The sequence below is a fragment of the Ctenopharyngodon idella genome, chromosome 4 (assembly GCF_019924925.1).
Source record: "Ctenopharyngodon idella isolate HZGC_01 chromosome 4, HZGC01, whole genome shotgun sequence".
NCBI classification, from domain to species: domain Eukaryota; kingdom Metazoa; phylum Chordata; class Actinopteri; order Cypriniformes; family Xenocyprididae; genus Ctenopharyngodon; species Ctenopharyngodon idella.
In genome coordinates, this window is record NC_067223.1 from 18,058,046 (window position 1) to 18,075,073 (window position 17,028).

The window sequence follows — 17,028 nt, forward strand, 5'->3', positions numbered from 1 at the left end:
AAACTATAGCGAATAAACTGTGATCATGTGTGAAATGTTGAAGGTGTCTGAATAAATTTTGGTTTGACTGTATATTTCTTGTTTCTGTGAGGCATCATTTTGCTGTTATTGTGAGTTTACAGAAATAAAAGACCTTTGGGTCAGTGAGGTGACGCTCATTTTTTTGTGTCCATATAGTTTAATTAAATTTAAAAAGGGTAAAAATTGCAAAATAAATTAGCAAATTACTTGCATACATTCTCTTTTTTTGAGGACCAATCTAAAATTTCTGGTTTTAATCATTTTTGAGAGAATATTTGGGGATTGATTGCAAAAATGTCAATGTGGTGTAACCGTAAAAACTTAGTACCAAATAATTGATCTTGTTTAAAAAAGGTGAAATTCTCAATAAAACACCATATCAGCTAGTTTGGCATAATCTTACATTAGAACAATTTAATAGTAAATAAAAATAAATTTAACTCCATTGTTCTGAATATTATAAATATTTTGGGGAATCATAGGAGTCAAGTCAAATTCCTTAAGTGTCAAGGTGGTGTAACCACCATTCAAGGAGCCATTTTGTTAATATTGTGCAAGAAAACCATGTGACAGGAAATTATATCACAGAGAAGGACCCCTGGTGACACTAACTGCTGCATGCAAAGATTAGTAACTGTCTTTAAAATATGAGATAATTTGACATTTTTAGGGTATGGTCAGTTATTCTTAGGTATACATGTCAAATGGTATGACCCCATGAATACATTGATAATTCATCATTATTATAAAAATGTATATTAACTTTAAAAATTACATTTGAAATATTTCCACCAAGGCCATGTGCTTACATAGGTGTCCATGATAATACCTGTCAAATTTGATTTTAAATTGAAATGTCAAATGGTGTAACCGGTTACACCGTTTGACTTCTATTACAAGCCTTTCTGTTAGGGGCAAATTTAGTCAAAATCACTAGTTTATGATGCTGATTAAAGATGTAATATAAACTAACCTACTATTTGGAACTATTTTCAAATGTTCAATGTTTTATTTTTTTTGTGAAAGTGGTGCTTTATCCACAACATTATTATTAAAGCTCTGTAAGTCAGTAAAATAAAATATAATTATGTTGCACAACATTAATGTTTAACATTCACATGTTTAGCTTCAATGCATATTTCTATTCCATTCACTTAAAAATGTAGGCAATATAAAATCATGGAGTGATTGCTAATGAGAGACAAGCGCGACAAACGTTTCGAGAGCAGCGGAGCTTTTATTATGCCGCAGTTGCTGCTTCTTCAAGGTCAAGCGTAGGTGAGGTAAAGCAGCGCTGTTTTATCATATTAGACACATTTGTGTGTTGAAATTTGTTAATATGCTACACTGTGCGTTCGCTCGGCAGCTGCTATGAGACACTTGTTGGGCACTGCAGTCAACTAGATCCATATTAGGCATGGTAAAATGTACTCACAGTAAATCAAGAAAAAAAGATTTAAACAATAAGACTAAACGTGTTTACATGATTAGTTTTCTGTCGATGAATGTATCCAAACAGTTGCTCACCTGTCTAATAAAACACATAATATATTAAAGCGTCTTTGGTGTTTCCATGGTTTCTACAAAATAAAACCAGAAACCGAGGTTGACGCTGGTTTGATGTCATTGAGAGGCGACGCACAGACATGGCTCGTGTCCTGGTTATAATTTCATATTTCTCTAGGTTTAAACATTCTTGACATAGACCTGGCAATGGATAAATAAACAAACAAACATTTTCTTAGAAAAACTAAAATCTGAATGTTTATTCTACTGAAATCTTACTGATATGTCACTTGCATAATAATTTGGAATGCGGTGTAAACTCTTCACGAGTTCCCAGCTGTCCAAAATACCATCATATGCAGGCTACGCACACACAACGAGCGCATTTACCTCAGCACACAGCATTGTTTGGTAAGTTCCGTCTCAAAATAGGCAATAAGTCATAAAATCCGACCAATCAGGTTGTGAATGTATCCCTATGCCTTTAGGTCTGGCATCTTTTGGTTCAGTGATAAAATTGCCAATCTGAACGCTAATTGGACCAGGACTTAATGTTTTTTTTTTCTTTTTTGGTCCGGACCAAATGAACCAAACCAACCGAACTACGAGTGTGAACGCACCCTCAGAATCAAACCGTACCGGAGTTCACTTGAATCGCACCCCAGACCACCCTTTTTAAGCGGACTCAGGTATGGTTTGCGGGTGCTCTCCCAAGTTCAGAAGACAGTGTTTACATCATCCAAACATAACGAACTCTGACGTCAATCAACCCCGGGTGTGCACCAAAAGTGCTAATGTGAAAGCACCCTAAAAACCAATTGTTCCGGGGTTATTTTAACAAATTCAGTTTTTTTTTTTTGTTGTCTTGTGAATTATATGCCAACATCTTTTATGTAAAATATCTTACTCAGGACAGTACTAAATAAAAATTAACATGCATCTCTCTTATTTTGTTAAAATGTTTCACATTTTCACAGATTCTGCAAGTGGTTCCCATACTTTTTCACGCAACTGTATTGACCAGTGTCATTGCTGCTGACCTTCAATGATCCAATTCAACCATACTACTAAGCAAAAATTACTTTAAATTAGATTTATAAATAAGAGTGTTGAACTTCCTTTTCCTGTATCCTGTTCTTCTTTAATCTAGAATGGTAGCACAGCTAAAAAGGTTTGTTTGAGCTGTGCCCTCTACTATACAGGCGTAAATATGCATTTCCTTTATCCTGAGGCTTATTCATTTCACTCAAAAAATAAACAAGAAAGCCCAGCCCAGGTAAGAAAAAGTGACGCAAACTGAAGACCAGAAGACAAATGTAACATTACTTTTCATAAAAAGTAACTAAGTAATGCAATTAGTTACTTTTTAGGGAGGAAGTACATATAGTGGGTTCGTGGAAAAAACCCCATGTTAATAATTGGACATTGGGCGGATAATGACTCGGAGGGATCGTAGGGCGAATTTGGAACCCAAATTGCCATTAGCTAGGTGGGCCAAAAGACGTTTTACGATTACCTCGCCCCCGCTGACCGCAGATCGATTACCCCGGAATACTGGCTCTACGGACCGCTCTAGGGGGCGACACCGAGCGAAAAGCTGATTATTTGTCCGTCTCCCCATTGGTCCATCCATGGGTGGGCGGGAGGCCACGCCCCCGTCCCACGAACCCATTATTTGCCCGATTACCCACTATAGTGGGCAAATGATCAGGTGACTCCCGCTGACCACTGCCAAGCCACGCCCCCCCCGTCCCACGGACCCATTATTTGTCCGATTACCCACTAAATTTACAGGAAGTGCCCCCGGTGGTCCGATGGGGACGCGCATCGTCGGTTTGCGCGCGGAGCGCCCCCTGGTGGCCGTTTTCGAAAGTCGCCCCGATCGGTTCGCGCTCTCGATATGTCGCTCCGGGGCACTTCCTGAACCCCCCAATCAAATTTGGGGCCCCTGGGACCTTTGTAGCAAAATCCCACTCGGCCATTATTTGAATGGGTTTGCCGTAATGGGTTCGCAGACGCCACTTCGAAAGGGCCGATCGACTAGGGGGCGCCATCTTTCTTCTCGTCACGACCCCCCGAGTCGGCCTGAAAAGTTTGGGGGCCCCACGACCTCGTTCAGGGGTCAAAAGGCCAAAAAAGCCAAGGAGACGAAAGGTCGTGGGACCTTGAGATTTGAGATGCCGACTCTCCAGGGGCCCCCGACTCGGGGCCCCGAAGCGCGAAACTCTACGACGTTCCAATTTTTTTCCCTGCGCCCTAGGGCCAGGCGCTTTGGGTATGTCGCTCGGGGGGCCCCCAGGGGCCACCGTGCGAAATTTGGGGCCCCTGGGACCTTTGTAGCAAAATCCCACTCGCCCATTATTTGAATGGGTTTGCCGTAATGGGTTCGCGGACGCCGCTTCGAAAGGGCCGATCCACTAGGGGGCGGGACCTAGAGATTTGAGATTCCAACTATCAAGGGGCCCGGCAAATTCACCTCCCGGATGGGAGTCGGCCTGAAAAGTTTGGGGGCCCCACGACCTCGTTCAGGGTCAAAAGGTCAAGAAAAGGGACGAGCACATGTTTTTAATTTTCACTGAATATTTTTGCTGATTTTTTTTAAGGCACTTCCCGAAATCCGAGGATTTCGGCTCTTTGACACGTGGTTACAGAGGGCCCCACGTACCAAGGAAAATTCTGAAATTCGGGTCGAAGGAAGGTCTCGGGGGCCTCTATCGAACGCGCCCTCCCCCGAGGTCCTGGGCCCCGGGGTCCGGGAGTTACGGGCGTTCAAAGGTTTGGCGTTTTTGCCTTATATCTTGGGCCCCGGAGCTCAGGGAGGGGCTCGTTGGAAAGGGCTCGTCGTGCCCCGTCGAACGAGCCCAACCCCGAGGTCGGGGGCCCCCGGGTTCGGGAGCTAGAGCCCTCGCAATTTCGGGACCCCGCGGATCCGCGATCCGCCAGGGGGCGTCCCGAGGGCCCGCGACGGATGTGTTCAGGTCGTGGGACAGAGGGGAGTTTTTGACCAAAGTTTGAGCGCTCTGGGGCTTTGCGTTCCCGAGTTATGAGCAAAAGTTGGTTGAGAATAGAGCGTTTCTATGGGGGCCGCCATTTTGAAAAGCGCCGGATCGTTTTAGTCGAATACCTCCGCGGAGACGCGGCGGATCGTCTTGAACCGGTCGTAGAACTCGATTAGACGGTTCGAACGAGACCGGTGCTGCCAGGGTAGCTTTATGGGTCCCAGAGTTACGGGCCTTTTTTCGACCCAAAATTAAAAAATTCATATCTCGGGAACGCAGTGGCCCCGGAGCTCGGGGAGGGTCTCGTTGGAAAGGTCTCGAGGGGCCCCTTCGAACGAGCCCAGCCCCGAGGTCGGGGGCCTCTGGGTTCGGGAACTACAGCCGAAAACACAGAAGCATCCCAGTTCCCAATTACGTAGTGGCCGCCAAATAACGGGTCCGCGGACACCGCCTTTTCTATGCCAATTAAGCATTCGAATGACTTGGAAAGTAGATGAATCTGTTCGGTTGAGTGTGCTTAGTAAAAACTGATATTAAATGTGAAATATCATCTATAAACACTGTACATGGGAAGAATGATGCAATACTCGTTCCAATTTCCCATCCCTTTGAACTGAGGTTGGATCCAATTTCCCATCCCTTCATTTCCCATCCCTGATTGGTTGGCCTTTTCCTCGATCCTCTTTCCCATCCCTTTGAACTGAGGTTGGACCCGAAAAGACTATAAAAGGCTCCTGCCCCGACAATCTTTGTCATTCATTTACATCTTTTTCATTTTACACCACACCCTACATCACCTCACACCCTCACCTATACACCTGCACCACGGTTGCTGACGCCTTCCGCACTTTTGTTTTACACCTGCGAGTAATTAGTAGTTATCTTATATTATATATATATATATATATATTATTATTGTTTATATACGTTATTATTATATATTTTTTTATTATTTTGATCGTATTTTATATTTGTTTTTCGATAATCTTCGGACATGCCGACCAGCGACTGCCCGCTTTGTTTCCGTGGCTACAGCCAGCTGAGCCAGCACCTGGTTGTTAGCCACGGAGTACGGAACAAAGATGAAAGAAAGCTGCTGTTGGCCATTCCATCCGGGAGGGTGGACGTTCGCAAGGGCACCTGCCCCCTTCCAGCCTGCGGCAAATACACCTCCCGGATGGACCGCCACCTGGCCTCGCACACGGAGACCACCGCCGCAGTCCGCCGGCAGGCCATGGAGACCCTCAAAAAAAACAAAATTATTGAGGGTCTGGCCAAGCTGCGGGCGAGCAACCCGGCTGTTGCGATGGTCTCCACTCTGGACCTCCAAGGGGTGCAGGATCTGGAGGACCCCATCACTGCTCCGGAGGAGGAGGCGGCGACGGGGGAGGAGGAGAGGTCCTGTGACAAGCCCAGCTGCCGGAAGGCCCGGGACGAGCGAGACGACCTCCGCAGGCAAGTGGACACCCTGAGCGAGGCGCTCAGGCAGGTGACTCGCCGCTGCCGCCTGCTGAAGAGGAGGTCGCGGGGCGCCCCCTCCAGCCAGCTCTCCCGGGTGACCAGCCGGCTGCTGTCTTCTCTTCGGTCCCCCGAGGAGGGAGAGGCGGAGGATGACGAGCCCCTGGCCCTCCCCTTGGAGGAACCGGCCTGCCAGGACCAGGGCCCCCAGGACCCCGCCCCCCAGCCGCCGGCTAAGGCGTCCACCTCCTCCTCTCAGCTGCCGGCTAGGGCGTTGACCTCCTCCTCTCAGCAGCAGGAGAAGCACCCTGAGTGAGTACCGCGCTCTGTCGCTTCTCCCTGTCTCGCTCTGCGGCTTTGCTTGTTCTGACCCCATTGTTCTTGTGTGTTTTCTCTTTTCGCAGACGTCCTCCTCGAGGAGTACCGCGGCCACCAGGAGGGCGCGGATCCCGGGCCGAGGCTCGTAAACAACGTGGCGTCCAAAATATTCCGGATCCGCCACTTCATCGGGTACATGGTGGCGGGGCAGACCGACCTGGCCAGCCTGGGCTTCCTGAACCACATGGCGAGGATGGCTGAACAGCCTCAACCAGGCCAAGATCGCGGAGCCCACGGTTCACCATTACCTCAAAAATGTCGCCCAGTTCCTGGCCTACGTGGCAGAGACCCCGCCGCCCACCTGCCGACTCTCCCGGACGGTAATGGTTGGACTGAACCGGGAGATAAAGAACATGATCCGGTCTGTGCGGCGGAGAGTGAAGGTCCACGAGGTGAGGGTCAAGCAGGCCAAGGAGGGCCGCCTCATCCCCAAGGCCACTCTCTGCCAGTGTGTCGCCTCCGCCAAGGCCGCCATCCCTGATATTCTGGGTAAGTTTTTGCCTCCTCTCACCTTCCTCCAACCTCCCACACACGCCTTAACACTTAACGCTTCTCCCTCTTTTCTCGCAGCCCGTCTCCGAGAGACGGCCGACAGGACGCTCCAATGGTCCTTCTACAGACACCTCACCGCCTACTTTGCCTGCATATACGGGCATCGCGGTGGGGTGTTCCAGAACATGACCATTGGGGAGGTGGAGGCGGCCCAGGCCGGATCAAAGGAGGGGTGCTTCATCATCAACGTGAGTGGTTTTATTTCTCTCTCTCTCTCTCTCTCTCTCTCTCTCCGCACGGTTCTCCCTCTTACGCCGCTCGCTTGTCTCTGTTTCCGCAGATTTCCTCTCACAAGACCAACCAGGCCTTCGGGGCGGCCCAGCTGGCCTTGAGTGCCGAGGAGTACGGGTGGATGAAGGACTTCCTGGAGATGAGGCCCTACCTAGTGGGGGGTGAGAACCCTCACTACTTTTTTTTTTACTTCAAAGCCCAGCTCATGCAAGAATCTGAATCAATATTTCCAGGAAGCATGGGCTGGGCTGGGCCTCCCAGGAAGTCCGACGTTCACGGATATACGCACTTCCATCGCCACTCACGTAAGCGTTCCCCCACGGCTTTCTGCCATGTGAATTTCCGACGTGCATGTGTTTGTTGTTTCTAACTATTCTTTCCTCTCTCCGCACAGGCCAGAAACTCGCACAGCCCCGGGGATCGGCACAAGGTGGCACAGTTCATGTGCCACGACACCTCCACAGCTGACCGCTTCTACGCCCTCAACCTGGACGCCAAGCAGGCGGCCGAACACCGCCGCCTGTTTGAGGCAGTGAGGACACCACCCCGGGGCCCCCGAAGGCCACAAAGAGGTCGGCGAAGGGGCGGCCGAAGCCCACACCCGCCGCCAGCCCGCCGACCTCCTCCAGCTCGTCACCCTCTGGCAGCCCGTCGGGGGATCGCGACCCGAGGGAATCCGCTTCCGTAAGTCCGTCTTCTCACGGGGGGCTCGTTTAACCGTTTGTGCGGCGAGTAGGTGTGTTTGCTGACTCTTTGCCTTTCTCGTTTTTTTTTGAGGAGCAACCTAGGCCACCTAAGCCAAGGCAAAAGGTGGCCACGCCAAGGAAGAGCTTCCCTCGGGTCCAGCTGTCGCCTATGAAGCGCATGATGCTTCTGAAGGTCTCGAAGAGGCAGAGGAAACAAACGGATTTTTTTTTTATTAATTTTTACGTTCGTTGTTCTGTTTTTGTTGTCATGTTGTTCAATAAATGTTTTAAAAGTTCCTACTGTCATGTCTTTTTTTGATGCAAAACACATTTCTTATACACATTTAATTTAAAAAAAATTGAGGGCAAAATGATACTGACCAAAAAAAAAAAAGCAAAAAAAAAAAAAAAAATTTAAAGTGGGCGGGGCATTTTGATTAGTGGGCGTTCCTTGTTCATAAGGGCCGCTATTGGTTAAAAAAGGGGAGTGTAACGACCGCCATTTTGTGGATCTCATTACTGATGCTGACTCATCAAGAAAGGTGAGATAATCTGTCATATTATTCTTAATTTATGCAGTTAAGTGTTATTATAAATGGCACGTTTGTAAATTCTTCGACCTCTGTCGGTACAGTTGGGGTTAGTTCACCAGCACACACTGCTCATAAAGCTTTATCGCGAGATTCTGATGAATTATAATCTGCATATATATATTTTCCGGCCTAAATCGGAGCATCCAGGTCTGTTATTTAAGGCCATGGTCCCGGAGGGTCATCCGACCTTATCTTTATACATTTGTTTTATTATAAATTGTACGCATGTAAATCTTTCGGCATCGATCGGTACAGTAATTTATTAATGTTATAAAATTACATTTTTTTTTTTTTTCTTCTTCTTTACAGATCATGCCGAACAGATACAGCTCCGGTAAGTTGATCTCTTCTGTGATCCTAGTTCCTTGTGCCATCACAAAGTGTTACGAATCGTTTATTACACAGTATTAACACATTTTGCGTCGTACACTGTGTGTTCTAACGTTTGTTTTTTTTTCAATTTTCTCATATTAAATTGTCTTTTCATATAGCAGTCAAGTGTCCGATGTGCCCGACGTGGATCGTCAACGTCACGAAACACCTGAGGGCGGTCTACGGTGTGGCCAATCAACAACAGAGGGGCCTCTTGGCCCAGCTTGCCCGCCACAGAGTGAGGCTGGCCAATTTAATTTGTCCACTCTGCGGCAAGCTGGTCAAGTACATAGAGAGGCACCTGGAAAGAGGCCACAGGGGCATATCGGTAAGTCAGTCTTAAAACTGGTTGTTTTACGTTAATGTTTCAAATAGCTTTCTGTTTAAAGAATACTGAAATGTTGTTTTTATAATGTTTCAGGAGTCAACACTTTCAAAGACGGTGAGGTCACTGGAGAGGTCGGTGACCGCGGGGAAGCTCAAGATCTTACGGGATTCAGAGCCGGCCATCCCCCTGGTCGCCGACTTCTCCCAGCCCGAGGCCCCGCCCGACGCCTGGCCGAACATTGAACTGCGTCGGGCGGGGGCCTTAACACCTCAGGTGCTGGCCTCACCGGCTACGGCTGCGGAGGAGCAGAGCCTCGTCCAGATATGGAGTAAGAATCCGTTGATCGTCATGATCCTAATAGTGCTGAAGTTACTCAATAAGTAAAACTAAATTGATGGTTTGTGTTTCAGATGAACTGTTTCCACCGGTATTCCAGGACAAGATGAGCCTGCGGAACAATGAATTCCTGTTCCAACTGTAGTTGAAGTTACTGTTCAATTGTTTATAAATGTCATGTGTTTTTATGTGTTTTTATATACTTGTGTTTTTTAAAAAAGTTCTTATTGTGTTTTAATTAAAAAAAAATGTTCTTTTAATTGTGTTCTTGTCTTTTTTTTGGCTGCGAAACAAATTGCATAGATACAGTGTCCGCAGACCCATTATTTGGCGGCCACTAAATAAATGATATCTGGGATGTCTTTGTTTTTTCGACTTCCATTCGTATCAGAAGGTTACAAACGACTTGAAAGTCAGTGGAACGCATCCGACTGAGTGTGCTTAGTGCAGTTAAAGTGTTTTAATCCATAAAACTTTATATAAAATATGAAACAGCATCTATAAACACCGTGTCTGGGAACCCGTTATTTGGCGGCCACTGTATAATTGGGAACTGGGATGCTTGAGTTTTGTGCTCATATCTCGGGAACGCCGAGGAGGAAAATTCTGAAATTCGGGTCGAAGGAAGGTCTCGGGGGCCTCTATCGAACGCGCCCTCCCCCGAGGTTCTGGGCCCCGGGGTCCTGGAGTTACGGGCGCTCAAACGTTTGGGGTTTTTGCCTTGTATCTCGGGAACGCTTTGGCCCCGGAGCTCGGGGAAAGGGCTCGTCGTGCCCCGTCGAACGAGCCCAACCCCGAGGTCGGGGGCCCCCGGGTTCTGGAGTTAGAGCCCTCGAAAGTTCGGAACCCCGCGGAATCCCGATCCGCCAGGGGGCGTCCCGAGGGCCCGCGACAGATGTGTTCAGGTCGTGGGACAGAGGGGAGTTTTTGACCAAAGTTTGAGCGCTCTGGGGCTTTGCGTTCCCGAGTTATGAGCAAAAGTTGGTTGAGAATAGAGCGTTTCTATGGGGGCCGCCATTTTGAAAAGCGCCGGATCGTTTTAGTCGAATACCTCCGCGGAGACGCGGCGGATCGTCCTGAAATTTGAACCGGTCGTAGAACTCGATTAGACGGTTTGAACGAGACTGGTGCTGCCAGGGTAGCTTTATGGGTCCCAGAGTTACGGGCGTTTTTCGACCCAAAATGTAAAAAATCATATCTCGGGAACGCAGCGGCCCCGGAGCTCGGGGGCGGTCTCGTTGGAAAGGTCTCGAGGGGCCCCGTCGAACGAGCCCATAAAAACATATATAAAATGTGAAAAAGCATCTATAAACACTTTGTCCGGGAACCCATTATGGGGCCGCACTACATAATTGGGAAGCGGGATGCCTTTTTGTTTTCGGATCCCGTTCGTACCAGAAAGCCCCAAATGACTCGAAAGTTAGTGGAATGCGTCCGGCAGAGTGCGCCACCCGAACCCGGGGGCCCCCGGGTTCGGGAGCTTGAGCCCTCGAAAGTTCGGGACCCCGCGGATCCGCGATCCGCCAGGGGGCGTCCCGAGGGCCCGCGGCGGATGTGTTCAGGTCGTGGGACAGAGGGGAGTTTTTGACCAAAGTTTGAGCGCTCTGGGGCTTTGCGTTCCCGAGTTATGAGCAAAAGTTGGTTGAGAATAGAGCGTTTCTATGGGGGCCGCCATTTTGAAAAGCGCCGGATCGTTTTAGTCGAATACCTCCGCAGAGACGCGGCGGATCGTCCTGAAATTTGAACCGGTCGTAGAACTCGATTAGACGGTTCGAACGAGACCGGTGCTGCCAGGGTAGCTTTATGGGTCCCAGAGTTACGGGCGTTTTTTGACCCAAAATTTAAAAAATCATATCTCGGGAACGCAGTGGCCCCGGAGCTCGGGGACGGTCTCATTTGAAAGGTCTCAAGGGGCCCCGTCGAACGCGCCCTCTCCCGAGGTCCTGGGCCGCAGGGTTCGGGAGTTACGGGCGGTCAAACGTTTGGGTTTTCCCGCTTATATCTCGGGAACGCAGTGGCCCCGGAGCTCGGGGAGGGTCTCGTTGGAAAGGTCTCGAGGGGCCCCGTCGAACGAGCCCATAAAAACATATATAAAATGTGAAAAAGCATCTATAAACACTTTGTCCGGGAACCCATTATGGGGCCGCACTACATAATTGGGAAGAGGGATGCCTTTTTGTTTTCGGATCCCGTTCGTACCAGAAAGCCCCAAATGACTCGAAAGTTAGTGGAATGCGTCCGGCAGAGTGCGCCAAGCATGGTACGGGTGGTTTCGTCCATAAAAAAATTTATAAAATGTGAAAAAGCATCTATAAACACTTTGTCCGGGAACCCATTATGGGGCCGCACTACATAATTGGGAAGCGGGATGCCTTTTTGTTTTCGGATCCCGTTTGTACCAGAAGGTCCCAAATCGCCCGAAACTTAGTGGAATGCATCCGACTGAGTGCGCCAAGTACGGTAGAGGTGTTGTAAATGACGTCTGGGATGTTTTTGCGTTGTCCGCACCAAGTCGTCCCGATTCCAGGTTATTGAATGGGGCCCAGATAACGGGTTCACGGACATGCTGTTTTTAACCTTTCCTGAAAAAATATTTTGATGAAACCTATTTACCTGCACTCAGCAGGCCCCCCCGAGTCGGCAGATGCAAGTTTTGTCGCAAAATTCCACCGTCCGCGATCCCATTATTCGGTTCAATGGAATAAACCTAAAGTGGGATCTCCGTATCTCGGCTCGGCTTCATTTTTCCACCCAAAAAATCTGTAAGGGGGAGGTTTTTGGCCGAAAATTTTCGAGGTTCTCCGATCTCCTCGAAACTCTGGATTCTGATAGGGGGCGCTGAGACGTAGACAGGAGCGCAAGTCCTGACTCTCTAGACCTCTTTGGGGCTGAGATGTGGAGATCCCACTTTAGGTTTATTCCATTGTACCGAATAACGGGTTCGCGGACGGCGGAATTTTACCACGAAACTCGGTGCCACGGACTCGGGGGGGCCTGCCGAGCGCAGTAAAGTGGTTTTTATCACGACAGGAACTACGGTTCAACTTGTTGAATCGCAATGGTTTAACTGGTTAGTGAACAATCATCCCAGTGGCCCAGTAAAGTGATCCCAATGGAACTGCAGTGTTCAACATTAGGCAACAGGTCATTTGCCCAACATAGTGGGTAAGCGGGCAAATAACGGGTTCGTGGGACGGGGGCGTGGCTTGGGAGCGGTCAGGGGGGGTCACCTGATCGTTTGCCCAACATAGTGGGTAAGCGGGCAAATAATGGGTTCGTGGGACGGGGGCATGGCTTGGGAGCGGTCAGGGGGGGTCACCTGATCGTTTGCCCAACATAGTGGGTAAGCGGGCAAATAATGGGTTCGTGGGACGGGGGCGTGGCTTGGGAGCGGTCAGGGGGGGTCACCTGATCGTTTGCCCAACATAGTGGGTAAGCGGGCAAATAATGGGTTCGTGGGACGGGGGCGTGGCTTGGGAGCGGTCAGCTGGTCATTCGTCCAATATAGTGGGTAAGCGGGCAAATAATGGGTTCGAGGGACGGGGGGAATCGAGAAAGTGACCGCTCCCAGATTATAAGAACAGCAGAGAAGCCCATTGAAATAATCTGGGACCGGGACGGTGATTTTGCCACACTGTGGATGAGGGCGGTACTGCCTTTAAGGGTCTCAGATTTGGGGGCGCTCCCGTTTGACCCCTGGTGGGGTCAGGCCGACCGAAACCACTCAGGACGTATCGGGGGGCCGGGGAGGGTCGGGGGAGCGCGTCGGCCGGCCCCTCAAAAATTTCGGGTGGGCGGGGCGCGCCGTCCGCGAACCCAGTCCCACGATCCGTGTTCGTAATGGTGAATCGGGCACTTTAACAAAGTTTTGGACTATCTAGAGTAATGTAATATTGTAATGCATTCCTTTTAAAAGTAACTTTCCCCAACACTGTATTCCACGTGACAAACTGATTTCTACGGCATAAAAAAAAAGACAGATCTGATCCCACAGTATACTATGGTTTTTACATGTGTGCTTAGGTATGCGTACACAGCGTGGCATAAATATAATTTGTATTCGCGCATACTATGAAATATACTTTGAAAGGCTATGCCACCAATGAATCACCAAGTATCAGTAAAAGGATTAATAGAATTTTTAGCCATTACACAACCCACAGCTGGAGCCAGCTTCCAGATGTCACCAGAAGAGCCCCAACAGTAACCATATTCAAGTCCTAATTGAAAACATATGTTTACCTGTGCTAAGAACAAATCAAATAATGCAGTGCAATGTTAATATTCATTAAAGTTATGTCCTTTTATTTATAATCTGTCATTTACATGGCACAGCAAGGCAAAAGTTTAACTAAAATTTGATTCTGAGGTATAAATATATATGAAATGTGAGTGCCGTCTCTATACAATCGAAATTAAAAGGCATTTACCGTAACCACTCAAACTATAGCAAATGGGGTGATTAGGTGTAGATAAGTGGATATATACTATGTATATGGCAAAAGAAAATAAAAAGCTTCAAGGCAAAGTATAAAGAGGTGAAAGATGCAAATAAAAGTGGTAATGAAGGAGAACAATCATATCTCTGTCACATTCAGCTGCGATTTGAACATAGTTTTGATTTTACACATATTCGTATTTTCTTGTGCCATTTTAAATTGCTGGGCCATTTAAAACTTTTTCCACACAAATGACACAAATAGGGTTTCACATTTTCATGACTTTTCAGGTGTATCTGTAAGTGTAATGGCAAAATAAATTTTTTACTACAATGATCACAATTAAATCGTCTTCCAGAGTGAATGCAAAGGTGATTTTTGAAATAACACCTTTTTTCAAACCTCTTACCACAATCAGAACACTGCAATTTCTTTCCAGAATGAGTTTGCAAATGACAATTCAAGTCTTTTTTCTGTGTGAAGCTCTTCTTACATTGAAGACAAGAGAAAAGCCTCTCTCCAGTGTGGACTCTTATGTGACTCTTAAGGTTTCCTTTAACCGTGAAACTCTTTCCACACTGAGGGCAGGTGTAAGGCTTCTCTCCAGTGTGAACTCTCATGTGAGTTTTAAGATTTCCTCTTTCTGAGAAGCTCTTCCCACAGAGTTTGCAGGGGAACGGCTTCTCTCCAGTGTGACTTCTCATGTGGGCTTCAAGAGATGATTTATATGCAAAACTCTGCTGACACCGAGGGCATCCGTAAGGCTTCTCTCCAGTGTGAACACTCATGTGTGCATTAAGGGTTACCTTGTATCTGAAACTTTTCCCACACTCAGAGCATATGTGAGGTTTCTCTCCAGTGTGAAGATTCATGTGACTCTTAAGGGTAACTTTATGACTGCAACTTTTTCCACACTGCTGGCATGTGAAAGGCTTCTCTCCGGTATGAATTCTCATGTGACTCTCAAGGTGTTTATTTAATCGGAAACTCCTTCCACACTGCTGGCATTTGAAAGGTTTGTCTCCAGAGTGAATTGCTACATGTATGTTAAGACGTTTCATGTCTGTGAAACTTTTTCCACACAGATGACATACAAAACAGTCCCTTTTTGTGTGAATCTTCATGTGCTGATTAAGAGTTACTTTACGGCTGAAACACTTTCCACACTGTTCACATGGGAATGGCTTTTCTCCAGTGTGAATGTTCATATGATACTTAAGGTTTAGTTTTGTTGTGAAGCTCTTTCCACATTGTTGGCACATGTAAGGCTTCTCTCCAGTGTGAATTTTCATGTGCCTTTTAAGGGCTCCTTTTCGAGTGAACTTGTTTCCACACTGTTGGCAGGTGAAAAGGCCCTCTCCAGTGTGAATCCTCATGTGGTCTCCAAGCTGTCTCTTTTGAGCGAAATTCTTTCCACACTGAGGGCAGGTGTAATTGCAGTTAAATTTGGTCTTCTGAGCTGTTTTTTGTGAGGATGTCTTTTCAGTCTGTGTGAATTTTTCTCTATTCTTGAAATCATGATGATTCTGATTTTTCTCTTCCATTTCATTCAGTTCGTGGCTGTTCTGTTTCAGTGTCATCAGGTCTAAAAACAAACAAACAAACAAAAAACAAATGGTATAACAAGGACACAGTAAAATAAAGTGTTACAGATGTGTCCTGTAGTCTTAGAATGTCTTATTGTTAATGCTTTACTTTCTTTTGGAGACTTCCCAAAAACCTTCAAGCTGGCACTTATCAAATCCTTATTAAACACAGCTTGAGTCAGGTCTGCTTTTGGCCCTCTCATACTCAATACCTTGACTTACTTCAATGTATCTGAGAATTTTGTGCTGGATATTATGCATGATATCCTAGAAGGAGCTGCACAGTATGAAGTGAAACTACTTTTTGAATATATGAGTTGCAATCTCATTGCAATTCCATTCCTTAAAGACTGTATGCCTTCAACTATGGCTATTTGGACAAAAAATAACTGCCCAAGTCTGACCATTTAGGAACATCCCTCTCCATATTTGGAGATGTAGTCCCAGAGGGAGATAAGCACTGACATTTGATGCTGCTCCTCTTACAGATTGTTAATATTGTATTTTCTCCTTACAACTCTAAAGGAATGACAACATTTTTGAAGCATCTGATAGTAGAGCATCACCCACTGTTCAGGGAGCTGTATCCTTCTAGTAATCTGATTTCAAAACATCACCTAATGATTCACTACCCTGAATGCATCAGGCAAAATGGCCCATGTATGGATGATGCAGTACAAAGCAAAACAGGTTTTTAAAGAAAAAATACATATAAATTTCAAAAACCTGACCAAATCGCTTGCAAAAAACACCAACTAGCCATTGCCTATCACTGGGAGTTCTGTACTATGGAAGGTATTGAGTCTGGCCCTGTTTTAAAGAAATTGTTGTCTGACCTTAAAAACTGTGATTTTATTTCAGAGCAGCTCCACATTGTTCCCTTTCGAAAGGAAACTCTACTCTGTGTTTACAGCATATGGGGAATGTCACACGTGAACCTATGTCTGAAAGCGAAGTATCAAACCTCTCCAATCCTATTGGCTGGCGACAGCCTATGACATCATCATAGCGCGACCCGGAAGTATATAAGGAGCGCCTAGAGAATCAGTCAGTTTCTTTACATCTTTTGGGACTGTTGTTTCTTTTTTTTGCTATTGTTATTGAACCCGGTAAGGAATATTTTCTAAAATGTCTGACAAACATTTCAGGAAGTGTGCTGACCCGTGTCCAAGGTTTTTGACACTGGAGGACACACACAACCTGTGCGTTTTCTGTCTGTGTTAACTGTGAGCGTTTTCCCATTAAAATCATGGGGCTCGCAGGTGGAGCTCACTGCGGAGTTTGAGAGAGGTGTCAATCTTTCTCAGCCCCCAGCGGCTGATGGGGATGAGCTCCTGGATGACGATGATGTCCTTTCTTTGACGTCATCGGATCTGGGAGCGAGTGCTCTTCTGGCGGCCAGCCCCAGAGAGCAGGAGATGGCGGTTGAGGAAGAAGCAGGTGAGTCTACTGTTTCCTCTAAGCCTCCCTGCCCAGCGTATGCTGAGTAACTGGAGGTTATGGAACACGCTTCTGGTAGGCTGCAGCTGCCTTGGGAGCGCGT

General features: G+C 47.1%; 2 protein-coding genes across 6 annotated transcripts in view; both read right to left on the reverse strand.

Moving 5' to 3' along the window:
* LOC127510588 (gastrula zinc finger protein XlCGF8.2DB-like) overlaps positions 1-17,028 on the reverse strand; it is a 445,238-nt gene that overhangs the window by 195,962 nt on the left and 232,248 nt on the right. The gene's annotated exons all lie outside the window — the stretch shown is intronic.
* LOC127510603 (gastrula zinc finger protein XlCGF57.1-like) overlaps positions 1-17,028 on the reverse strand; it is a 29,770-nt gene that overhangs the window by 6,032 nt on the left and 6,710 nt on the right. For 2 of the 5 annotated variants that reach the window (XM_051890379.1, XM_051890378.1), the window contains one exon: positions 13,745-15,484. The exons of the other annotated variants lie outside the window; for them this stretch is intronic. In XM_051890379.1, the coding sequence (XP_051746339.1) occupies positions 14,055-15,484 (1,430 nt within the window). In that variant the 3' untranslated portion in view covers positions 13,745-14,054. Of the gene's footprint in view, positions 1-13,744; positions 15,485-17,028 lie in introns of those variants that run through there. 5 annotated transcript variants of the gene reach the window in all.